We start from the raw sequence: 21,123 nt of genomic DNA on the forward strand, positions 1-21,123 counted from the left end.
GCAAAATGCATTTCAAGGAAATAAAACCACACACAAATATTCACATATGATGCTACCGTGGTGTTGAAAGTGTTTTTTCCATCGCTTGACAAACTTCTATGATACAAGAGAAAGAAGATTTAGATTGGATGTGAAGCCAGACATACATCATCTGCAACTTACGGTCATAAGTCAACTATTTTGTCGTTCTGAAATCGGTTTATCTGCTGTGACAGACTCCTTAGTGTTCACTATTATTATGTACACACACACACACACACATACACAGACATGTATCAAATAAGTTTGTTGTTTAACTATAGGCTCCGAATAAACCAAACGCAAATTTTTTTGTGTTTATGAACATATACATATAACAGTAGCAACTGTACTGTATTCAGTAATTGATTCGTCGAAATGCAATTATTTTGGTATTGTAAAATTACCTTATTAGGTAGAAGGTAGAGCAATTACACACAGGATTTTTTTTTTTTTTACACAACCAGTTTTATTATAAAACCGTATATTCCCGTTTCACTAAGATAAATACAAAATCCTTTAAGTAATTAGGGTAAGTAGGTGTCCCAAGGCCAAGAAAGTCAAGGGAAGGATCCTCACAAAGCTCCAGGCAAGCTAAGTGAAGCGGGATGGGATTCTCAGTGCTCTACACAAGCAGAGAGGTTGGAGTCCCGCAAAGCTCCACAGCAAGCTAGGCGGGAAGGAATACCACGAAGCTCAACAGCAAACTGGGTGGTATGCGGTTAGGAGCCTCTCAGAGCTCCAGGGAAGCTAGGAGATCAGGTGTGGCAAGCCGAGACTGCTATCGGTTGTGGTGAAGCTTTTTAATTTTATACCTCCTCCTGGGTAGCGGTGGCGCTGCTGTTCTTCCATCACATGATCCAGTGGTGACGATGATTTCTGTCGTCTGCTTCTTATAGTAACTTGTAGTAAAACGCATTTGGTGTTGTTTACAAATAAAAGAACATGTTGAAGTTTATAAAACCTTGTGCCGGATATTGCAATAGGCAAATTCGAAAAGTGCGAGATTTTTGTGCGCGTGGGCTCTCCCTTCAAGGGTTGGGTTCCGTTTTATATAGCTTGGATGCTTAAGAGGGAAGAAATTGTAGTAAAACGCATGTGGTATTGTTTGTAAATAAAAGCACATGCTGCTTTTATAAATATAAACATGTGCGGAATATTACAATATAAACATCGCATTGAGTAAGCCAAAGCAACTCTTCCCCAATTCATGTGTGGAAAGCCTTCATAAATTTATTCAACCTCATACGATGTACAAACACAACCAACATCAATTCGACTGTCGTTTGCTTTTCTTTCGTGCTTTATCACTGATGTATGTTCCTCTTCACATACTTTCTACAACCATGTTAATTACACAACGATTTTCCTTAACAGTTAGTATTATATTTCTGTATCATTTTTCTGACAAGTTGAAAGTATGGAGTGTTACAGCTGGCACCCAACCCGAAATGTTACGGCGGGTATTGTAACTAACCAAAAATTTCTTTGTCTTGAAATATAGAAACTTGTTAAGCAATGAGGAAACATCTTCAAACAAATCATTTGGATGAACATGTAGTTTACGTAATAAAATGCATTTTTTTCTTACTAATTTGCTGCCATCGTACATCATCCAGTGAGTTTCTTGTTTATAATAATTTTATGCTACTTCAAAAATTGTATATGTGCTTTATCTCACAAATAACAATGTTGATTATCGTTTCAGAATATATCAAGCAGATGGGAAAGTTTGTAAGCCTTGTCATCCAGAGTGTGAGTTGGCCTGTCGTGGTCCCGGTCCTGAAAACTGTGTAAAATGTAAACATGTGAAAGACGGTCCATTCTGTGTTGCCTCCTGTCCAGTAAGCAAGTACAACAATAGTGGCGAGTGCACTCATTGTCACGAGAATTGTGAATCAGGTTGTAATGGTCCAGATAATACAATTGGCCCAACGGGATGCAACTCGTGCGCGAAGGCTATTATCAACGGAGACGTTGCTGTGGTAAGTGTTGTGGACTGTTGGTGTTATGAACAGTAGAAGCAAAAAACTTCTTTTTAGTGATTAGTTATCCTTAAAATATGTACTCCCTGTTTTAGTAAAACCACATAATTTGTACGAGCGTTATCTTGGCCACCCCTTTTATTCTTGCGTAACGTGTATTAACCCCTTCAGTGCGTAATTTTCAGATGCGAACCGCTGTATTTTTTTTTTTTTTTTTTTGAGAACTTTGGAATTGATTACCTTTCAATAACTTTTGAACCTCTCAAGCAATCACAATTAAATTTTCGGCATTATGATCTTTGTTTCTTCTAATTAGCTACCATAACTTGTCATTGTCGTATTTATGATTATCATCATCATCATCATCATATTGTTAGGTTACACAAAATTTGGGAATGCCTCAACAGATCAAGCCCAATTTTTCTGTGTGGTCTCTTTGGGGTTCCTAGGTGAGCGAAAACTCGCTAAATATTGTCGGGAATAACATTACTCATGCTATGGGCAAGTATATTCGCCATGCACAATACAAAATAGCCAAAGCAAAATAAAAGGGTATATATATGCCATCCGCACAGCAGGTGCGTTTTGAAGACACGAGTTAACTCGCCACCCACACTGAAGGGGTTAATATAGTTTTAAATTGAGGCCAAGTACCCTCTCTTATTGACCGATATCATCCCAAGTACTAAACTTCGTTGGGAAATCTCGAAGAAAACACACGAAGTTTCTTCAAAATTTCTATTTATTATTGGTCTTGGGTTATAGAAATGTTTCGAGAGGTACAACATTTTGAGGATGTAAGAGAGAACTAAAATTTGTCTAAATAAAATATCATGTTTTTACTTTTACTCTCACGATACGGATTTATTTGCCTTCTTTAAGAGAAAATATGTTTATTGGACTTTGGTAGAAGTTATGTCATGTATTTGTAAAGAAAACTCATAAATGGCATTAAGGAAAACTTGTTAATAGGCATATGTTAAGAAATTAAGATGACCAGCTTCCTATTCAGAAATGAATTCACGATAAAAAGATTTTAAGGTTAGATCTTGGTGTGAATATTTACTCCCAGTAAGCTACGAAGGTCTCTTTCTTGTGAAGAATAGATATCATCTATAAACTATTGTAAAAATATTCATAAAAAGTATTTCCACAAAAAAAAAAAAAAAAAAAAAAATCAAGAAGAGGAGATTACTCTGGTTGTTTGAATAAATAGAAAGAAAATGTTTTAATTTAATATAAGTAAATATTCAATAAATAATTATTGACACAATCGATATTTTAAATTACAGAAGCTATACTAGAACAATGTTTAGAGTTGAATTCTGTGTAAAAGTGATTTCAATTAAATCAATGTTGTTTGCAAAACTAGGTTTCTGAACTCCATTCTCAGTTTGAAATATTTCATTTTGTCCTGAAATGAAAAAAAAAAAAAAAATGACTAAAATATGTGATTTTGTGTTCACAGGAACGCTGCTTGAAGAGAAACGAGACTTGTCCTGACGGCTATTATTCTGAATGGGTTGGCCCTCAAGAACAGGGACCACTGAAACCCCTGGCAGGAAAAGCCATTTGTAGGAAGTGTCATCCACGATGTAAGAAATGTACCGGATATGGTTTTCATGTGCAAGTTTGCCAGGAATGCACGAAGTATAAGCGAGGAGAGCAATGTGAGGATGAGTGCCCTCAAGATCACTACTCAGATGAGGATCGACAGGAATGCCTACCATGCGCTGCTGAATGTACAAGTTGTTACGGACCAACTATCTCGGAATGTTACCGTTGCAGGAATTACAAAATATACGTGGTACGTATTGTGACAGGATAGTTTTGTCAATACACTGAACGTTCACCTTTCTTTGAAAAGTACTCTATTTTTGTTCGTTTATGTGCATTGAATCAAACAACTGAGAATCCTTTCTTAAGCTAGATTGTAATGCTGCAAGAATCTTGTAGCTGTCATTTAAAAAAATCTTGCAATCCTACAATATTTCTCCAAGTAAACATATTCTTGAAAGGGACATGCAAATTTTTTTTTCATCTTGCAAGGAGTCAAACCATGTGCAACCTTCTGGGCCATCTTGCTTGCTACTTCCTATCACCCTCCTACCGACATAAAGGAAGAAAGAAAGAAAAAAAAAAACAGTTTCGCCGCTTCCTAAATGACGGATTCTTCATTATTTGTCTACTAGAGTGCAGTGCTGCATGGGTGGAAATATCTTTCTTGCTTTTAGAAAGTTGTAATGTGTAAGTAGTAAATAGAAAGTTGGGGTTGCAAGACTTCTTAGATGATAGCTTCAGGATTCTTGCAGCATGCCAACCTAGCTTTAGTTAATTTAGATAATTGTTTCAAATCAAAATATTAAAATTTCTTACGTATATTTTTCTCAATGTCACCTAAAAAAGGGTTTCTATTTATTTTAAACATTAATGTACATTACACTTTTCTATACAAGTATTATTATGAAGTGGCGAAACGTATCATAGCACGCTAGAGCCAAGACTGTTACGTTAATTTTGACTAATTTAGTTAACTTACGTATGTACCAATTAGTATGATTTTATTTATATGTACCAGCCCTTTGAATGAAAATTCTTCCTTTCTTGCATGAAAACAGCTTCAAGTGTCAAGAATAATTCTTAATACTGATGGAAAGTCACAATGCTTATTTTTCTCTTTGGTTTCTCCTGGTTGCGTATTTAAGTTGGATTATGCAATCGAAATATTTTTATTTGAGAACAGACTTTAAAAAAAGTTATTATTATCATCCGTATATTTTAACGAATATGAAAACAAAAGATATTTTTTAGCATGATCGGTATGAAAATTTAGAAAGTATTACGAATACATTTTAAATGAATCCTTCAATACATTGTTTTTAAAATATTACTTTAGTACATTGATCTTTTTTTTTTTTATTATTATTATTAGATTTTGATTTTGAAAAACATTTGAATTAAAGAATTTGTGTACGTTTACTTTCTGATAAGGGTCCTAACCTGCTAAGTTTAAAATTGACTTATAATTCATTATAATCGTTATTTTACCTATGGCCTATTTTGTCAAGTGATGTTATGTAATACGTTTACAAGTTCTGTATTTTTGCATCCGAGCAGTTTCCAGAACATTATTATTGCTATTATTATTATTTTACTAGATACAAAATATGGTACTTTACATCTGTATGCAATTCATTTCAGGATGGAGGCCCAGGTGACAACACTACAGCATTTAATTGCACCGCAACTTGTCCACCTGAAATACCCCACAAAATATTTCCACAGGACAACAGCGAACCCTATTGTTCCGTTCATCCTGCTGTACAAAGCTTTATGACGTGAGTATATTTATTTTTTAAATCATAAATCGTTTACTAATAATATGAGAGAAAAGTTAAAGGTCAAAAATAAAACCCTTACTTTTAATACGCCATTATTTGTTTTTGAGACATGTACGTGTATAATCCAGTTTTGGACAAGTTTTAGTGAGAGAAAGTACCAACAGCTCTTAATATTGAAAAGGTTTGCTAACCAGGTAGAACCAATGATTACCGTAGAGAGTGTTCTCCTGTCGAGATGGATGGTTGTCGTTGTCACCATCTTAAAAGTGGCAATAGTAATTAAATAAAAAAGCACTAACCTTGTGTCCGAAAATGATTATTCCAATTTATATAATTTCGGCTCTCTCTGGGATCTTCGTAAGTAACTTTCCTCTTGCTGTTCTTTCTTTACTTCTTCATTCTCAAGAACGACCTTCTGGATATGTAATATGAAAATCAGCAGAAGGAAGGCTCCAGGGTTAGCCGAAATGATATAAATTTAATGAAAATCAGCAGGAGGAAGGCCCCAGGGTTAACCGAAATGGTATAAATTTATTGAAATTATACAAGACGCTCTCTTAGACGGTACTAAAGTGCCAGGAAAACTCTACAGAGTATCACTTATTCTGGGGTACTCCAGCCTTTGTACCTTAAAAAAATAAAAAATAAAATAAAAAAAAATAATAAATAAAATAAAATAAAGGCTACCTAACATTGAATAAGCAGATCTCACGACTTAGGGATTTTCATTTAAATATTAGAAACAGTTTACTCAGCCTGTTTCGTCAAAAATTAAAATTCCAACAGAAAGAGAGAGTTATGCTCTGTATGATCGTTAGAAAGTTATGCTCTTAGTCTGGACATAGGGGAAGTTATGCTCTCTTCCCAAGATACAACCATAATTTTCAAAAACAGAAAAGACTCCTACGCCAGAATGCGGCGGAGAAAACGGAGAAATCTAAACCATCGGAGAGAAAATCTAAACATGTCCCCAGTGGAAAAGATGGACAGGCCGTCTTATATATGGCCCTGACCAACGCCAAGTGGTCAGCATCCCAAATAAACTTTCCCTTTTTTTTGTTAAAAAAATGTTTAAAAATATCGAAGTTTCCCTTGGCGTGAAGAGAGGTCAAGTCCACAAATCTTCATAATTTTTAAAAGGAGTTAAGTGAGAAGTATGTGAATATATTTTGAACATATAGAGAATATAGAACAAAATTACAGATACACATAATATTACACTAGAGATACGTGAAAACAAATTGCACTGGAAAAATATTATAATTTACAAAAGGAACTTTGGTCACATAATTTTTTTCTGTGTAATCAAAATACTACATATATTAAGTACACTTATGCCCAAAATTATTGTCGCACGTCTATAAATATGTTGTTGTAGGAATATAATTTGATAACGAATTCTCCCGGTATTTCTTACAATGTTAGTATGTCTATAATCGGCAAAGACGTGTATGTAGCAAATTTCATGTCAAAAGTGCAGTAAATAAGAACAATAAAACGAAAATAAAACTTTCTTGTCCACTTACCAACATTTTTTTTACTCATTATAATTTTCGTATTTATAATTATTTTCCTATGGAGTTTTCCACAAATACACATTTGCCGATTATTCACGTAGTATCAGTGTCAAAAGTACCTGCAAAATCATTATCAAATTATATTCTTACAAGAAGACAGTTATAGATATGCGACAATCATTTTGGACATGAGTGTACATGTACAAAGCATGTAGAAACAGCTATACATGAAACGTGCTATAACAAAGTGTGTTAAATACTTATAAGGAGGGCAGTGAGTATCAGATACAATTTTAATCTATTTTGGTACACTACAAGACCTTTCCATTTAAAATTGTTAAACTTGATTGAATTAAACTTGTATTAAAAACTGTTAAACTTGTCTTGATAATCATGCTCCTCCTAGGGTAGAGCCCTGTGCCGAGCACCCATAAATATCACTTTATTATCCATTTCGATAAATATTTGCGTCATCCTCCAGTAGGTGTGAGTAAAGATAATGAGAAACGAAAATGCTATGAATTAACCCTTTGCGTTGTACGTGTCATTTCCCTATGTCCGTGCAGGAATACTAGATTTTCATTTACTGTTAAAAGACTGTCCATATCGTTATGTAGGGCATGGTTATTGTGCATGCGCAAGGAGAACATTTATATTACTGATTTTTTAAAGAAAATATTTGCAATGGGGAACATTTGGACTGAGAAAGGGAAATTGTGTTTCCCTGAAGGGACTTTATGTTGCTTCAGGTTGGCAACACTGACAGAAAATCAAATACAAAGTTTCTTTTTTTCATTTTTCGAAATTGAAAATTGTTTATCGTCAAAACAAACACGTGTATGTTGTAATTAAATGCTCCCTTAGGCCTGCCATCTACTGAGACAAAATATTTTTCTCTTTTCTGTCAGTAAAGTGCTGTCACCTAAGGAGAAATAGTAGAACTAACTCTTTCTTTTCAACAACTGGAAAATTTCATCATCTCCAGAATTAATGCAACCCTTAATAAACAATAGGTTTTCATGACATCCTCATGGATGTCGCTGGTATTTTGCAACGGAGTAGTTCATGACATCCATATGGATATCACTGGAACGCAAGGGGTTAGATGTCGTGTGTATGGTGTTTTAAATCTTGACTCTAACTTAATGTATTTCTTTTAGGATCGATAACGAGCAAACTCCAGCCATCTTAGGTGGGGTATTTGGCTGCTTCGTCATCCTTCTCATATTCCTGGGTGTGCTTGGCTATCAGTGGCGACAGCGGGCGAAAGCGAAAGAAAACGCAGTCAAAATGACGATGGTGTTAACTGGCCTGGAAGACAACGAGCCCTTGAAACCATCAAATGTGAAGCCAAATCTGGCTAAATTGAGAATTGTGAAAGAAGCCGAGATGAGGAAAGGCGGAATTATGGGTTATGGAGCATTTGGAACTGTGTACAAGGTAACGGCTTTGTTGTATTAATTTGTAAGATTTGAAGTAGAACAATTGGTTAATTTTCGATGCGTGGGTAGTGTTAAGCGAGGACATGAAGTGAACGTGAAATAAAATGATAGGAAAGATGAAAATAAAAAGAGACTATTTTGTTGGTCCTTGAATTCATTTCTTGTCTGAAAGAATATATTGTAAAATTTGTTGGTAAATGGAGCTGGGTTTAATAAAATCAAGGTCTGGAATCGACCCTACTACCGGTTTATTCTATAAAAATCTCTATAATAACAGTATTTACAGGAAATACTACAGAAATGCTTTCTCTAATTTGTCAGGTAGTAATTAGGTAGTCCTTGACTGTAGAATCACGGACACGATCTCTACAGAGCCCCGAAGCAGACTAAGCAGAGTGTTATAGGAAACCTCAATGCTCCGAAGCAAGCAATGAGGGGCATAAAAGTCACAGAATCCCGAATCAGGCTAAGCAACTAAGGTAGGATACCCAACAGAGCCCCGAAATAGACTAAGCGAGGAGGAAAGGGATAGCCAAGAGTCTCGAAGCAGACTAGAGGCTTTGGGGTTAGGTTATTAGTAGTGCTCCAAGGCAAGCAAGAGGAGAGAGACCAGAGAACTGGTACTGGTCCGCTGGTTGCTATCCAGTTTATAGGCGTCCAACTGTCCTGTCGTCATGTGCTAGTGGTCCGTCGTGTGCTGCTCATAGTAAATCCAGGTGGTGATGTTTACAAACAAGAGTACATGGCGTTGTTTGTATACAGAAGCACGTGGTAAATTACAATATTTTCTTTACGGTGGTCTCGTATAAATTTCATCAGGATATAATGGTGGTCTTTGAACTTAGACCATGGAATACTTTATGGTGTCTGAAAACTGTAAATAATCGACTTTCATATGAGTACGTAGTTGATCTGAAAATTTTAGTCTGATTAATGTATCGGGTTACAATATAATAATAATAATAATAATAATAATAATAATAATAATAATAATAATAATAATAATAATAATAATAATAATCTATATATATAAAAGAGAACGTACAAAATTTTGTCCGCTCATCACGCTAATACGGCTGAACCAATTTCTTTCATTTTTGGGGGGTTATTAGGATTTGGACCCTAGATGGTTTTTATCATATCACTTTAATTTTTAATTACCAGTGTCTTGAGATAATTGACCATTCAAGTGTCCATAACGTACAAATCCTTTGTTATTAGTTCATCATAGGTAAAAATAAACGTATTTATATGCAACCCGCATGACCGTGTCATTTGGCGGGTTAACATAAATGACAGGCGATATACAGCGGAAAATAGCTTGAATCTTCTGTTTAAAATTTTTTAATTGATTTGCTTATTTTTACAGACACTTTTACAATATGCCAGCACCGGGATGACCGCAGCGAAGCGGGGCGGGTTAAGATAAATGACAGGCGATATAATGTTAAGATTTACTGCAATCTTCTATGGTTTTTATCATATCACTTGAAAGCGAAAAAGTAAAAATTATCTAAGTAACAAAGTTTATTGCGTTCCGGGGTGACCGCAGCGAAGCGGGGTGAACGCTGCTAGTAATAATAATAATAATAATAAAACAATACGTTCCTTGATATCTAGGCTTCAATTCTGGAACATCATTTTTCACTCTTTCCTTTTGGAGCGACACCACGATTGTACTGCACGGCCGACATCCTCATCTGATGACTTGGGTGCCCTTAAAATGTTCCTTCAGTTTAGAAAAGATGTAAAAGTCGCTGGATGCAAGATCAGAGTTGTATGGGGAGAGAGGATAATGTATCCAAGCTTCAATATTGCGTTCGAAGTCAACTGGATGGTGTGTGGTCTAGTGTTATCATGGAAAAGAAGAGGGGATTCGTTGTCAGGCATGACGTATGTCAGTCGTGCTTTTAGCTTGTATAAGGTTTCGATATACCACTCTGAGCTCACGGTGATATCCTTGGGAAGGAACTCGGTGTGGTCAATGCCATTTACATCGAGAAACAAACTCAGCATGACTATTCCCGCAGATGCACAGACATTGTGAACGTACTTCGTGGACTGCTTCTTCATCGTTGGGTCATAGCTTTAGACCCACAATTCGTTGCCAGGAACTATTTTGCTTTAGGTAAGCGTCGCTCTGTGCAGGAAACAAGAAAAAGATTCATAAAGTGTTTTGTATGGAGTACTCTACTGTATGGGACAGAAATATGGATATCACGCAAAAGCAACGAAATAAGAATAGAAGCTTTTGAAATGTGGATGAAGAGAAGAGTGGAGGAAGTTAGCTGGGTTGAATGAATAATGAATGAAGTGTTGTGAATAGTAGTGGGAATAAGATAAATTTTATGTTAGTAAAAAGAGGAGAGACTTTTTGATATATTGATTGAGAAGGAACTGTATCACGAGGGACATGCTAAAAGGAAGGAAAAAGAGGGAGGAAGTGAAAGAGGTAGTACGGTTTATGGACGGTATTAAAAGAGAAAGTTCCTACGTCAAAAAGTTAGCTGGCGACCGTGATGCGTGGAAAGTGTTCAGTTGGGACAAGCGACTTGCCAATAACGGAAGAATAATTATGATAATGATGATGATGGTGTATTATTTGACAGAGATATGAAAACCCACAAAAGCAAGAAGAAGGCTAAAGAAACATATAAAGAAGAACACTGCATTTTAAGTCTGCATACAAAGATTTAAGAGAACGGAGCAGGAACATGAACACTGTGATAGTGTGACATACAACTAGTTGTGTTCAAGGTATGACGAAGAGTTTTCTTGGGTAAAGTGGAAACTAATTAGAAATATTGGAAAAAATGGGTGAAGAAAAATATATAATCATAAAGAGAAAAATAGAGTAATTAATGCATTGAGAAGCTCTTACGTTGTGAAGAAAGTGATGGAAGAAGAAACAGAAAAAAATGCAATTGTTGAAAGGTATTAAGGTAAATAATTCCTATGTAAATGTGATCATAAGTGCTTAAAAGTTTTTCAATTTGCGCCAAGTGATTTGCCAAAGAGAATACTTGATAATTATGTTTGTGTATATATTTTTTTTTTTTTAATTTTATTTTCACAATTTAGTGCACACTCTTTGTAAATACTTTAATAAAGTTTTTAGATATCCGCTGTTGTTGAGAATTAGTTATGTTGAGCTTCCATTTAGACAATGTTAAAATTAATTTATTCGACTAGTTTCTAAATATATTTACAGTTCGGTGCTGTGGATTTGTTGTTTGAAAGGACAGTGTTAATTCGTACAGATTAATAATTATCTGTTTTCTTTCTTTTTTCTTAAAGTAGCATATAATTTTATGATAATAGGTACCTTGACAGTAATGTAGAAGACGAAACTGATGCTTTGGAAAAGTTAGAAAGAGACTAATTATGTATAATATCTAATTAAAAATTAACCAATGGTTTATTCCTGCTCTGAATCGTTTAAGAAAAGAAACTTCAATATCTATTTTTTGTATTCTAGGGTGTTTGGGTACCTGAAGGCGAGAATGTAAAAATTCCAGTTGCAATCAAAGTCTTGAGGGAAGGAACTGGTGCCAACACGAGCAAAGAGTTTTTGGAAGAGGCTTACATCATGGCAACTGTGGAGCATCCGAACTTGCTTCAGTTGTTGGCTGTGTGTATGACTTCCGAAATGATGTTAGTCACCCAGCTAATGCCTTTGGGTTGTTTACTGGACTACGTGCGAAATAATAAAGAAAAAATTGGGTCCAAACCATTGTTGAATTGGTGCACACAAATCGCAAGAGGTAAGGATTTTTCCGTTCTTATTACTATCAATGTTATTTTTCTTTGTGTATTTCATAGTCTTAACTAAATAAGACCTTAGTAACAAATACGGTATTCAAAATAAATTCCACTTTATAATGAATAGCATTGTAGTAGCCATGAAAAGTTTGTTAATGGGGCTTTTGGTCTTCTTGTTCACCTCAACCATAGGTTGGTGGGCAACATGGAAATTTTAACTTTTCTCTCCCTTTGGAGAGCTGTTTTATACTTTGATAAAGTCTCTTCTTCGTAACTGCATCTACATATTCTATCCTTGGTCTTCCTCTCCCCGGTTTTCCTTCTGCATTTCCCTCTATCAGCACGGTGATGATCAAATCGGAGTGCCGAATATGGCCAAGCATACTGTTCCTTCTTTTTCCTATTATTTTCATGATCTGTCGTCCTTCATTAGCTTCCTTTAGTATGTCTTCATTCTTTTTCCTTTCGGTCCATGATATGTGCAGCATTTCAAATGCTTCCAGGTTGGATACTTCAGCTTTTCTCAATGTCCACGTCTCTGATCCGTAAAGCGCCACGCTCCATACCAGGGTCCTAGTAAATCGTTTTCGAACGTCTAATGACACATTTCTTGATTTTAGCAGTCCTGTTTTCCTATCGAATGCTTGTTTAGCCTCCACTATTCTGGAACTTACTTCACTTCTTCTTCACTTTTTCTGTCCGAGGATATTAGACTTCCTAAATAGGGGAACATCTTAACGTCTTCGATTTTCTCTCCCTCTAGTCATACGTTTGCCCCTTTCTGTCTTGCTCTTGAGCACTTTATCACTTCGGTTTTCTTCTTATTTATCTTCAGTTTGCATGTTGCTTTTCATATGGCAAGTTTACTTTACCGCACAGCACATCAGCATGAAACAAGTTACTTCTGCTATTGTGGAAACTAGTAGCATCTAGTTACTGAACTGAATTGAAGTAGCAACGATGTCCCCGTCAAAAATGTATCATATTTTTTGATAAAACTGTGTTCTTTTTTTCATACATTATGAACTTCAATTTGTATTCACATCTTTATGTCATGTTACAGGGATGGCCTATTTGGAAGAAAAACGACTCGTTCACCGTGATCTCGCTGCACGTAACGTTCTAGTTCAAACTCCAAACTGTGTGAAAATCACTGACTTCGGGCTGGCGAAACTTCTGGATATCAACGAAGACGAATACAAGGCAGCCGGAGGAAAGATGCCCATAAAATGGTTGGCTTTAGAGTGTATCCAACATAGGATATTTACACACAAAAGTGATGTCTGGGCTTTTGGTAAGTTTTTATTATAACTACATTCCAAGTATAGATTTGTGGACATATAACTGTGGTTTTTTTTTAAAAATCACATCATATTTTGGTATAGGAGAGTGAGATTTTGTAAATATTTGATCATTTTTACAGAAAACCAAAAAATACGATAGTATCATCATCGTAGCTGTGAAGTAAAAAGCTTACTTCTGGCGTGACGAATTGTAGATTCGATCCCTGACTATGTGAGTTTATTGTGAAGAACCAGAATTTTTTATTGGAAGAGATCAAAGCTTTGGATGCGGAGGTAACCGATACTACAAGCCACTACGTCTATGTAGTATTGGACGGGTATTGTTCTGTATCCGAAAAGACGATAAGTACTTGTAAAATACTTACACCTATATTTACGTAAATAAATGAAAGAACTAGATTGTTTTTATAAGAGAAAGAGTACAGATTAAGTCTAAGATCAAATTTTCATGCTACATCAATCATTTCCATGTTAAACAAGTAGAGTTCTATTGAGAAAGTGTACAAATGTATTATGAGTTAGGGAGAGTCAGAACCCGGTAGATTTCCCTCCCCAGTGCTGCGCCCCTGGTGTAGAACATCGTGACTGATTTTTCTTAGGATTTTGCATTTTCATCTTCTTTAATCTATAGTTTGCGGTGGACAAACACCATGTGCGTGGGTTTTCTCGGGGTTCTCCTGTTTCCTCCCACTTTCTTCATTCCACCATTTCATTCATTACTCATCATCACTGTCTCCTTTAGCCTAACCGGCATAACTGTGGGACGTAAAACTCAAAGATTTCATTTCATTTTTCTTTAATCTATAGGGTGTAACGATTCCATATTGAGCTAACATTTCATTTCAGAAAACACATAGAACTATTATATTCAGGAATTCAGTTTATACATATTCTAAGAGGGTTTCACTCTTTAAAAAAGTTACTATATACTTACATATAAACTAGTATATAACATTTTTTCATTGTTTTCTTTTATTATTATAAAAGAAATACAAAAGTATCCATATTCATATCGAAACATTTAGTAATTACGCTATTGAATAAGTATTGAGTAAGACATAAAATGTATTGTTATTAAATTTTAGTAGTAATTTTCATTTCATTTATAATAAGCAGTACGGTTATTTTCTAAATAATTCACCATATGCAATATTTCTTACCTATACTACACGATGTACTAATTCACCCGAAATGACATGTCCATTGTACAGTTGAAGTTAATTTCTCTACCAGTGAAGTTATTATTATTTTAATTGAGTTAGGTTACTCAATTTCTGGTAATAAGAATTCTCTTACTATAATGTTTGAAGCACAATTTGTGCTATAAAGGTAATTAAACAGGTAATTAGCAGGGTATTAAAAAAAAAAAAAGAATTTTAGGGTAACCTATAATATGAATAAAGGTAAAAAGATCTTGGCCAATAATTAGTTTTGCGATCAGGGGCCCACAAAATTTTTGAATTGCCCTAAATCGAGTTTTCGTATTTTATACGGAATAAGCAAATCATACTGAGTTAAGTGATAGTTTGGGTTTGGCTACATTATATGTAGTTCTCCATATATAAGGCCTACAAGAAAATTTTTGATTGCAATATATTGGATCTTTTGATCCAAAAATAAAGATCCCATTATTTCATGGTAAGGGAGTCGTGCATATTAGATTGATACTTACGGATTTTCAACAAATTTAAGTGATAATCACGAACCAAATTACATTTATCACGAAGGAAAATAAAATATTATAACGTAGGAGCTTACACCTTTACAGCTCTTGCATACAATAGATTATTTCTGTTAGGTTATACATTGACATATTATTTGTATGTTTGCAGGTGTGACTGTATGGGAATTGCTCACATACGGTGGACGACCATATGAACATGTTGCAGCACGAGATGTTCCGGAGTTACTGGAGAAAGGTGAACGGTTGCCACAACCGTCCATTTGTACCATCGATGTCTATATGATTATGATCAAATGTTGGATGCTGGATGCTGAGAGTCGGCCAACGTTCAAAGAACTAGCAGATGAATTTGCTAAGATGGCCAGAGATCCAGGGCGATATCTTGTAATTCAGGGAGATCGGTTTATGCGACTTCCATCGTACTCTGCTCAGGTTTGAATATATTATTTTATTTGTATTTAAGCATGTTTTGTAGCTGAATAGAATGTTTTACCCATAGTAACATAACGTTAATATTGTCACGTTACAAAATAAATTTAATAAATTGTTTCAAATTCATGATGACATTTCATTTATTGAAAGACACTCTTCTATCGTATGACATGTCTTTCCAAGTAACAAACTTTTAATTTTTCCTAAAAATTATTGTTATTTACCCATTTATTTCGTTCCTAATTTCATCTTGCAGTTAATTTTACAGTCATGTTCACAATGAATCTCGAACACAAACGTCTCTTTCATTATTTCCTCCTGTGTAGTGAAGTTTTTTTAAGGGAGGTAGATGTTGAACTTTTTAAACATAATTGTACCACACTACAGATATATTTAGCATAATTAGTTTGATGTGAATGGTTCCTTTAATTTGTATTTTAGTTGTACTCAAAATGGAGGTTTCGAAACCATTTAGCAGGTAGACAGGGAACTTGTTATCTACCTCAACTGAGATGTAACCAGTAGAATAGGCAGAGGCCAAAACTCAGAAAACTGAGGGTGTGGAATCGATAGATGGGGTGTAAGTTTATCATGAACATAAAAATGGTATTTAACAATCAAATTTAAAGAGAGAGTGCAGAAGATAAGTCATAGACAAACAGAGGTTATGTGAGGGGGAAGGATTACTAGGAGTTTCTGGTACTTGCCGGATTACAGCGTTGCTCTATCTGCTCTAGGAACTAGTGCGATGACGTCACGGATTGTCTCTCAAATGACGATGCAGAGATTAAAGTGTCAGTGTTATGGTGCTAGGACTCGATCTTGGGACAACAGGGTCGTTTCCTCTTGGACTGCATTCCATTGACCAACGGCAGAGTTCTTAGGCTTCTTCTGACCCTCGGACGTCAGGCTCAACATTGGGCTCTCTAACACAAAAGTCGGGTAGTCCTCAATCAGTACCACAAACAGAATAGTAGGCGACGGTCACCAACAGCGTCAGACCATCGCCAAGAGACGAATAACAACAGCCACAAGGCAATGAAATGAAATCTTTGAGTTTTACGTCCCATGGTTATGCCGGTTAGGCTAAAGGAGACGGTGATTATGAGAAATGAGTGAAATGGTGGGATGAAGAAAGTGGGAGGAAACGGGAGAACCCCGAGAAAACCCACGAGCACGGTGTTTGCCCACCACAAAGTCCACACGGCGCGAGCTGGGATCGAACCAGGGACCCCAAGCACCGGAGGTGAACGCTCTACCACTGAGCCACCGCGCCCCCCAGCCACAAGGCAAGTGACTACTTGACAAAAGACAGCCCAAAAGAGGCCCCTTGACCTTTGTGACCTGTATATTTAAGAGACGATTCTTTGGGCATAACGACAGCATGATGCAGATCGCTCTTTTCAGAGAATGTCCTTTCTGGAATGACGAATATCAGGTCATGCTGGCAGCGTGGAAATTTTGGAATGATTAAGAAAGTGATGGCTTGTAGAGCAGTGGTTATTATTTTGACGGCACGTGAATAGAAAAGGAAAATTTCTACAGATTTTTTTACACTTCAGTCGAATTACATAAGCTTATGTAATGTAAATTCTCTGACTAAATAGAATGGCTTATGCAACTGATGAAATGTGGAATCTTTGGGGGTTGTTCTCTGGGGGTTTCGGTGTTTCAGTGATGAGAGTTCTTACTTCTGGTGTAAGTTTGTGGTGGACAACATCATGTCCGTGTCTTTTCTCGGAGTAGTCCCGTTTCCTCCTACATTATTATTCTACCCATTCTTCCACCATAATTCATTTGCCTTAATCATAGTCCCCCTTAGCCTAAAGGGCATAACGTGGGACGTTAAACTGGAAGATTTCATTCCTTTTTTTTTTTCCCGCTGTCTGAGGCGATGTCTTGTCACTGGTTCAATAATCGATTCTAGTCCTTTACAGTACGTTCCTTTAATACTTCAAATTGTTTTTCATGTGTTCAATAAATGAAGCATAATAACTAATGTCAACAAATAGGAAACATGTACTAATTTTCCTTACTTTTTCTTCTAGGATGAAAAAGAACTAATCCGCAATTTATCATCCACTATCGATGGTCCAGAAGCGCTTGTGGATGCGGACGAATACCTGCAACCAAAATCTCGAGCACCTCATCCTCCATCTTCGCACAGTTCAAGCTCTCCACCACAAGCTCACGCGGATAAGTGGAGTGCTAACACCGCAACTAGCTACATGCCAGACTCGCCAACTCCGCAGAATCAACAGAATTGGGATAGAGAGCTTCGATACGGCCACATTGATGGATCTCATGGTCAGTCCACGGCTCCGATGCATTCGGATGGATCAAGTTCTCGTTATTGTAGTGATCCATTGAAAATGCTTGGGAAAGGTAAGTGCTTCAGTTTGTATATCAAATTAATGCACAATTCAGTTTGTTACTTATCACGTTTTGTATATATACTTTCTTAACTCTATCTACAATGCAGTAGAACTTTTTGTAATTCGAAACTCATTTATTAGAGTGAATCCTTAAACATTTTAATGCTATAAGAGAGAGAGAGTAGTTCAGTGATAGAGCGTTCACCTCTGATGATGCAGAAGTTTGATACCAGCCCACGTGGTTTTGAAGTAAACAAAGATATTGTCTATTGGATTTCTTACGATATTTGCATTTCCCTTCAGATGCCATTTTCATTGACTTAAATATGATGGAGTAATTAGGACGTTCCTTCTCGTTTTTGACGTAACGTTATGTGTTAAATAGAAACTGTTTGAATAAAAAGAAGTGGCATATTGTTGATCAAAAAAGTCAGATATAATGGTGTTGGGGTCGATCGGTTAATTTATATTTTATTGCCAATCTTCTTTAGTATCCTGGGAATTGGATATGCTGTAATAATATCATAGTAATTTTACTCGCTTCACACAGTCTCGCTGCTGAAAAAGGACACTAAAGAAACCTAAACTTATTGTAACATTTCATTTAATATTAGTGATACGAGGGTGATTCAGAAAGTAATACCTCCAAGGTGATAGCTTTATTTATGTTTGACAGATAGCACCGATACAGGTATCAGTGGAAAGCTTGCAGTGTCAGCCACAAATAGTGGCATCATTTTTCAACATAGTCCCCATTACGGGCAACACACTTGCGCCAACGGGAAACAAGGTTTTTCATGCCGTCGGCGAAGAATTGTGGTGGCTGCTGCCGATACAATTGTTGAATTGCTGCTTCTACCTCCGCGTCACAACTGTAGCGTTGACGCGTAAGGTAATCTTTAAGTTTACGGAAGAGGCAAAAGTCGCAGGGCGCAAGTTGCGGACTATAGGCAGGATGATGCAGAATGTCAACAACACTTTGTCAGCAGATGGGACAACTTTGAAGTTTTTGGCAGACGAGAAGACTTGTGGCGGTACTCCATTGACTGACGGATCGTTTCCGGGTCGTGATGACGTATCCACGACTCGTCGCCGGTGATGAATCTTCCTGAGCGCACAACCCGCCGCAATAAGTTCAATGACAGCCGCTGTTTCAACCGGTCGTCACCACTGGATGCCGTGGATTGCTCCATTACTCTGGAACGAGAAGAGATAGGAAGGTGGAACAAGTGGCATTCTTTAGCTCAAACATCAGTGCATTAATGACAACCAGTTCTGAACTTTTACAGTACTATTGGCCAACTAGTGGGCTGGAGACATTACTTTCTGAATCACCCACGTATTTATGCTCTAATAGAAAGGAAAATATGCAAATATTGAGAAAACGTCTAGTATGAAATTACAAAATCAAAAGAGTTAATTAAAATGCAGCGTAATGTTTTGAAGACGCTGAAATACACTCAGACTAGTCTTTGTAGATGAAGGACTCCATGTAAAAGAAAACATTTCTCTGTTATTGTAAACTCAACAGCTTTACAAACACGCTTGCTTATGTTTAGCAATATACTGCAGTATCGAATTAAACTAGTTTTACTGCATTGTAAGCTATATATGGGGAAACAATTAGCAGAACTAACAACACTGCTGCACTTATAGTTTAAATGTTGAAAAATAAGCATAGTGCAAGTATTCTTAGCACAAAAAAATGATGTATACACCATTTTCAAACGTATAAGTAACCATTGAATGTTATAAAAATATTATTTTTATTTCACATGGTATTATAAACATCAAGTTGTGGGTATAAAGTTGGTATGTAATTTAATACCACTATAAACGAGTTTTATGGAAAGTTGAGTTTCAAAAAGCATATCAAATAAACTAAACCTTTTTGCTTCTATTCTTTTAAGGGTCAGTTATTTATCCATAATACGGATTTGGCACCATACATATCGTGAACTATTTGTAATCTTGATTCTACAAAATCTAGTAATTTTTAAATTGCATATTTTATGTTTACGTAACATATTAGTTAAATTGACGCCGTAAAACTTTGGTTGTAGGAAACTGTATATATTCAAGCAGCAAAACCATAAATTCCTCTTGGGGCACGGTGGCTCAGTGGCAGAGCGTTGACCTCTAGAGTGTGGGGTCCCTGGTTTGATCCCAGCTTGCGCCAAGTGGGCGTTGTGGTGGACAAACACCGTGTTCGTGGGCTTTCTCGTGGTTCCGTTTTCTCTCACTTTCTTCATCCCATCATTTCATTCATTTCGCATCATCACCGTCTTCTTTAGCGTAGTCTGCATAACCGTGGGACATAAATCTAAAAGATTTCATTTCATTTCATAAATTCCTGTCATGCTGGCTGTGTAATAAAGCGATTATATCTTATTGCTTTACACATAATGTGAGTTGAAATCCTGTTTTTGCATCCTGTGATTCGTTGTGATGAATAAACACTATTTACATGTGTGAATTTTTTGTGTAAGCCCGATTAGGCGTAGACTAGTGATTAGTGTTTTTGCTTAGCAATCGACAAGTCTTGTGTTTAGATCTAGTGACCTACTACCCTGATATTTTTCCAGTGTTTTCTTTGTTTCACGAGGTAAAGGCCGGAATAGTACCTTTAAAATAAGCATTTCCCGATTTCTTTCAACTTCCTTTTTTTCTTTTTTTACTTGTGTTGATTGTTTTTGGTTCCAATCTTAAGTGGATGTGCAGGCTGCAAGTTTGTTAGATAGCTATTAAATAGTTATAGACATCTGTTTATTTTTCTTTATTGTTTCGGCAACTATTTCGTCCCCATTTATTTTCTTTATAGTCTACAGCCGATATTTGCTGAACTTCCTGAACTTCCTAGGAAAACGATGATTTTATGGTAGACATTCACTTCTAATGTAAAAGCCTTCAATATGACTGAATAATATAACTGACTGTGGGATGCAAATTTAAAGATAATTATTCTATTTGCATTTTACTACGAGTCTTTTAAAAGTAAACAGACGAATATAGGTTCTACAAAGATAATACTCATCCCATCCTGAATTAAATTAATAATGATAATAATACCAATAATTGTTTTAATCTTATTTCGTCTTGAAGCTTCCCTTTTGTCATAGCCACCGAAGAAGCTAACTTTTTTTTTTCTATATGCATTAAATAAGGGGGCATCGTAGCATAATGGCTAGGACATTAGACTCACGTTCGCGTCGTGTTCAATTCCCGGCCGGGGCTTTCCAATATTTGGCGTCCATTCAGCATCG

The 21,123-nt window shown here is 36.1% G+C and overlaps 1 protein-coding gene across 4 annotated transcripts in view; it reads left to right on the plus strand.

Moving 5' to 3' along the window:
- Egfr (epidermal growth factor receptor) overlaps positions 1-21,123 on the plus strand; it is a 518,593-nt gene that overhangs the window by 483,406 nt on the left and 14,064 nt on the right. For all 4 annotated transcript variants that reach the window (XM_081743731.1, XM_081743730.1, XM_081743733.1 and 1 more), the window contains 8 exons: positions 1,727-2,003; positions 3,472-3,810; positions 5,205-5,341; positions 8,022-8,301; positions 11,782-12,067; positions 13,129-13,359; positions 15,202-15,485; positions 17,534-17,870. In XM_081743731.1, the coding sequence (XP_081599857.1) occupies positions 1,727-2,003; positions 3,472-3,810; positions 5,205-5,341; positions 8,022-8,301; positions 11,782-12,067; positions 13,129-13,359; positions 15,202-15,485; positions 17,534-17,870 (2,171 nt within the window). The remainder of the gene's footprint in view (positions 1-1,726; positions 2,004-3,471; positions 3,811-5,204; positions 5,342-8,021; positions 8,302-11,781; positions 12,068-13,128; positions 13,360-15,201; positions 15,486-17,533; positions 17,871-21,123) is intronic.

This window comes from Thermobia domestica, chromosome 17 (assembly GCF_964235325.1).
Source record: "Thermobia domestica chromosome 17, izTheDome1.hap1.1, whole genome shotgun sequence".
NCBI lineage: Eukaryota > Metazoa > Arthropoda > Insecta > Zygentoma > Lepismatidae > Thermobia > Thermobia domestica.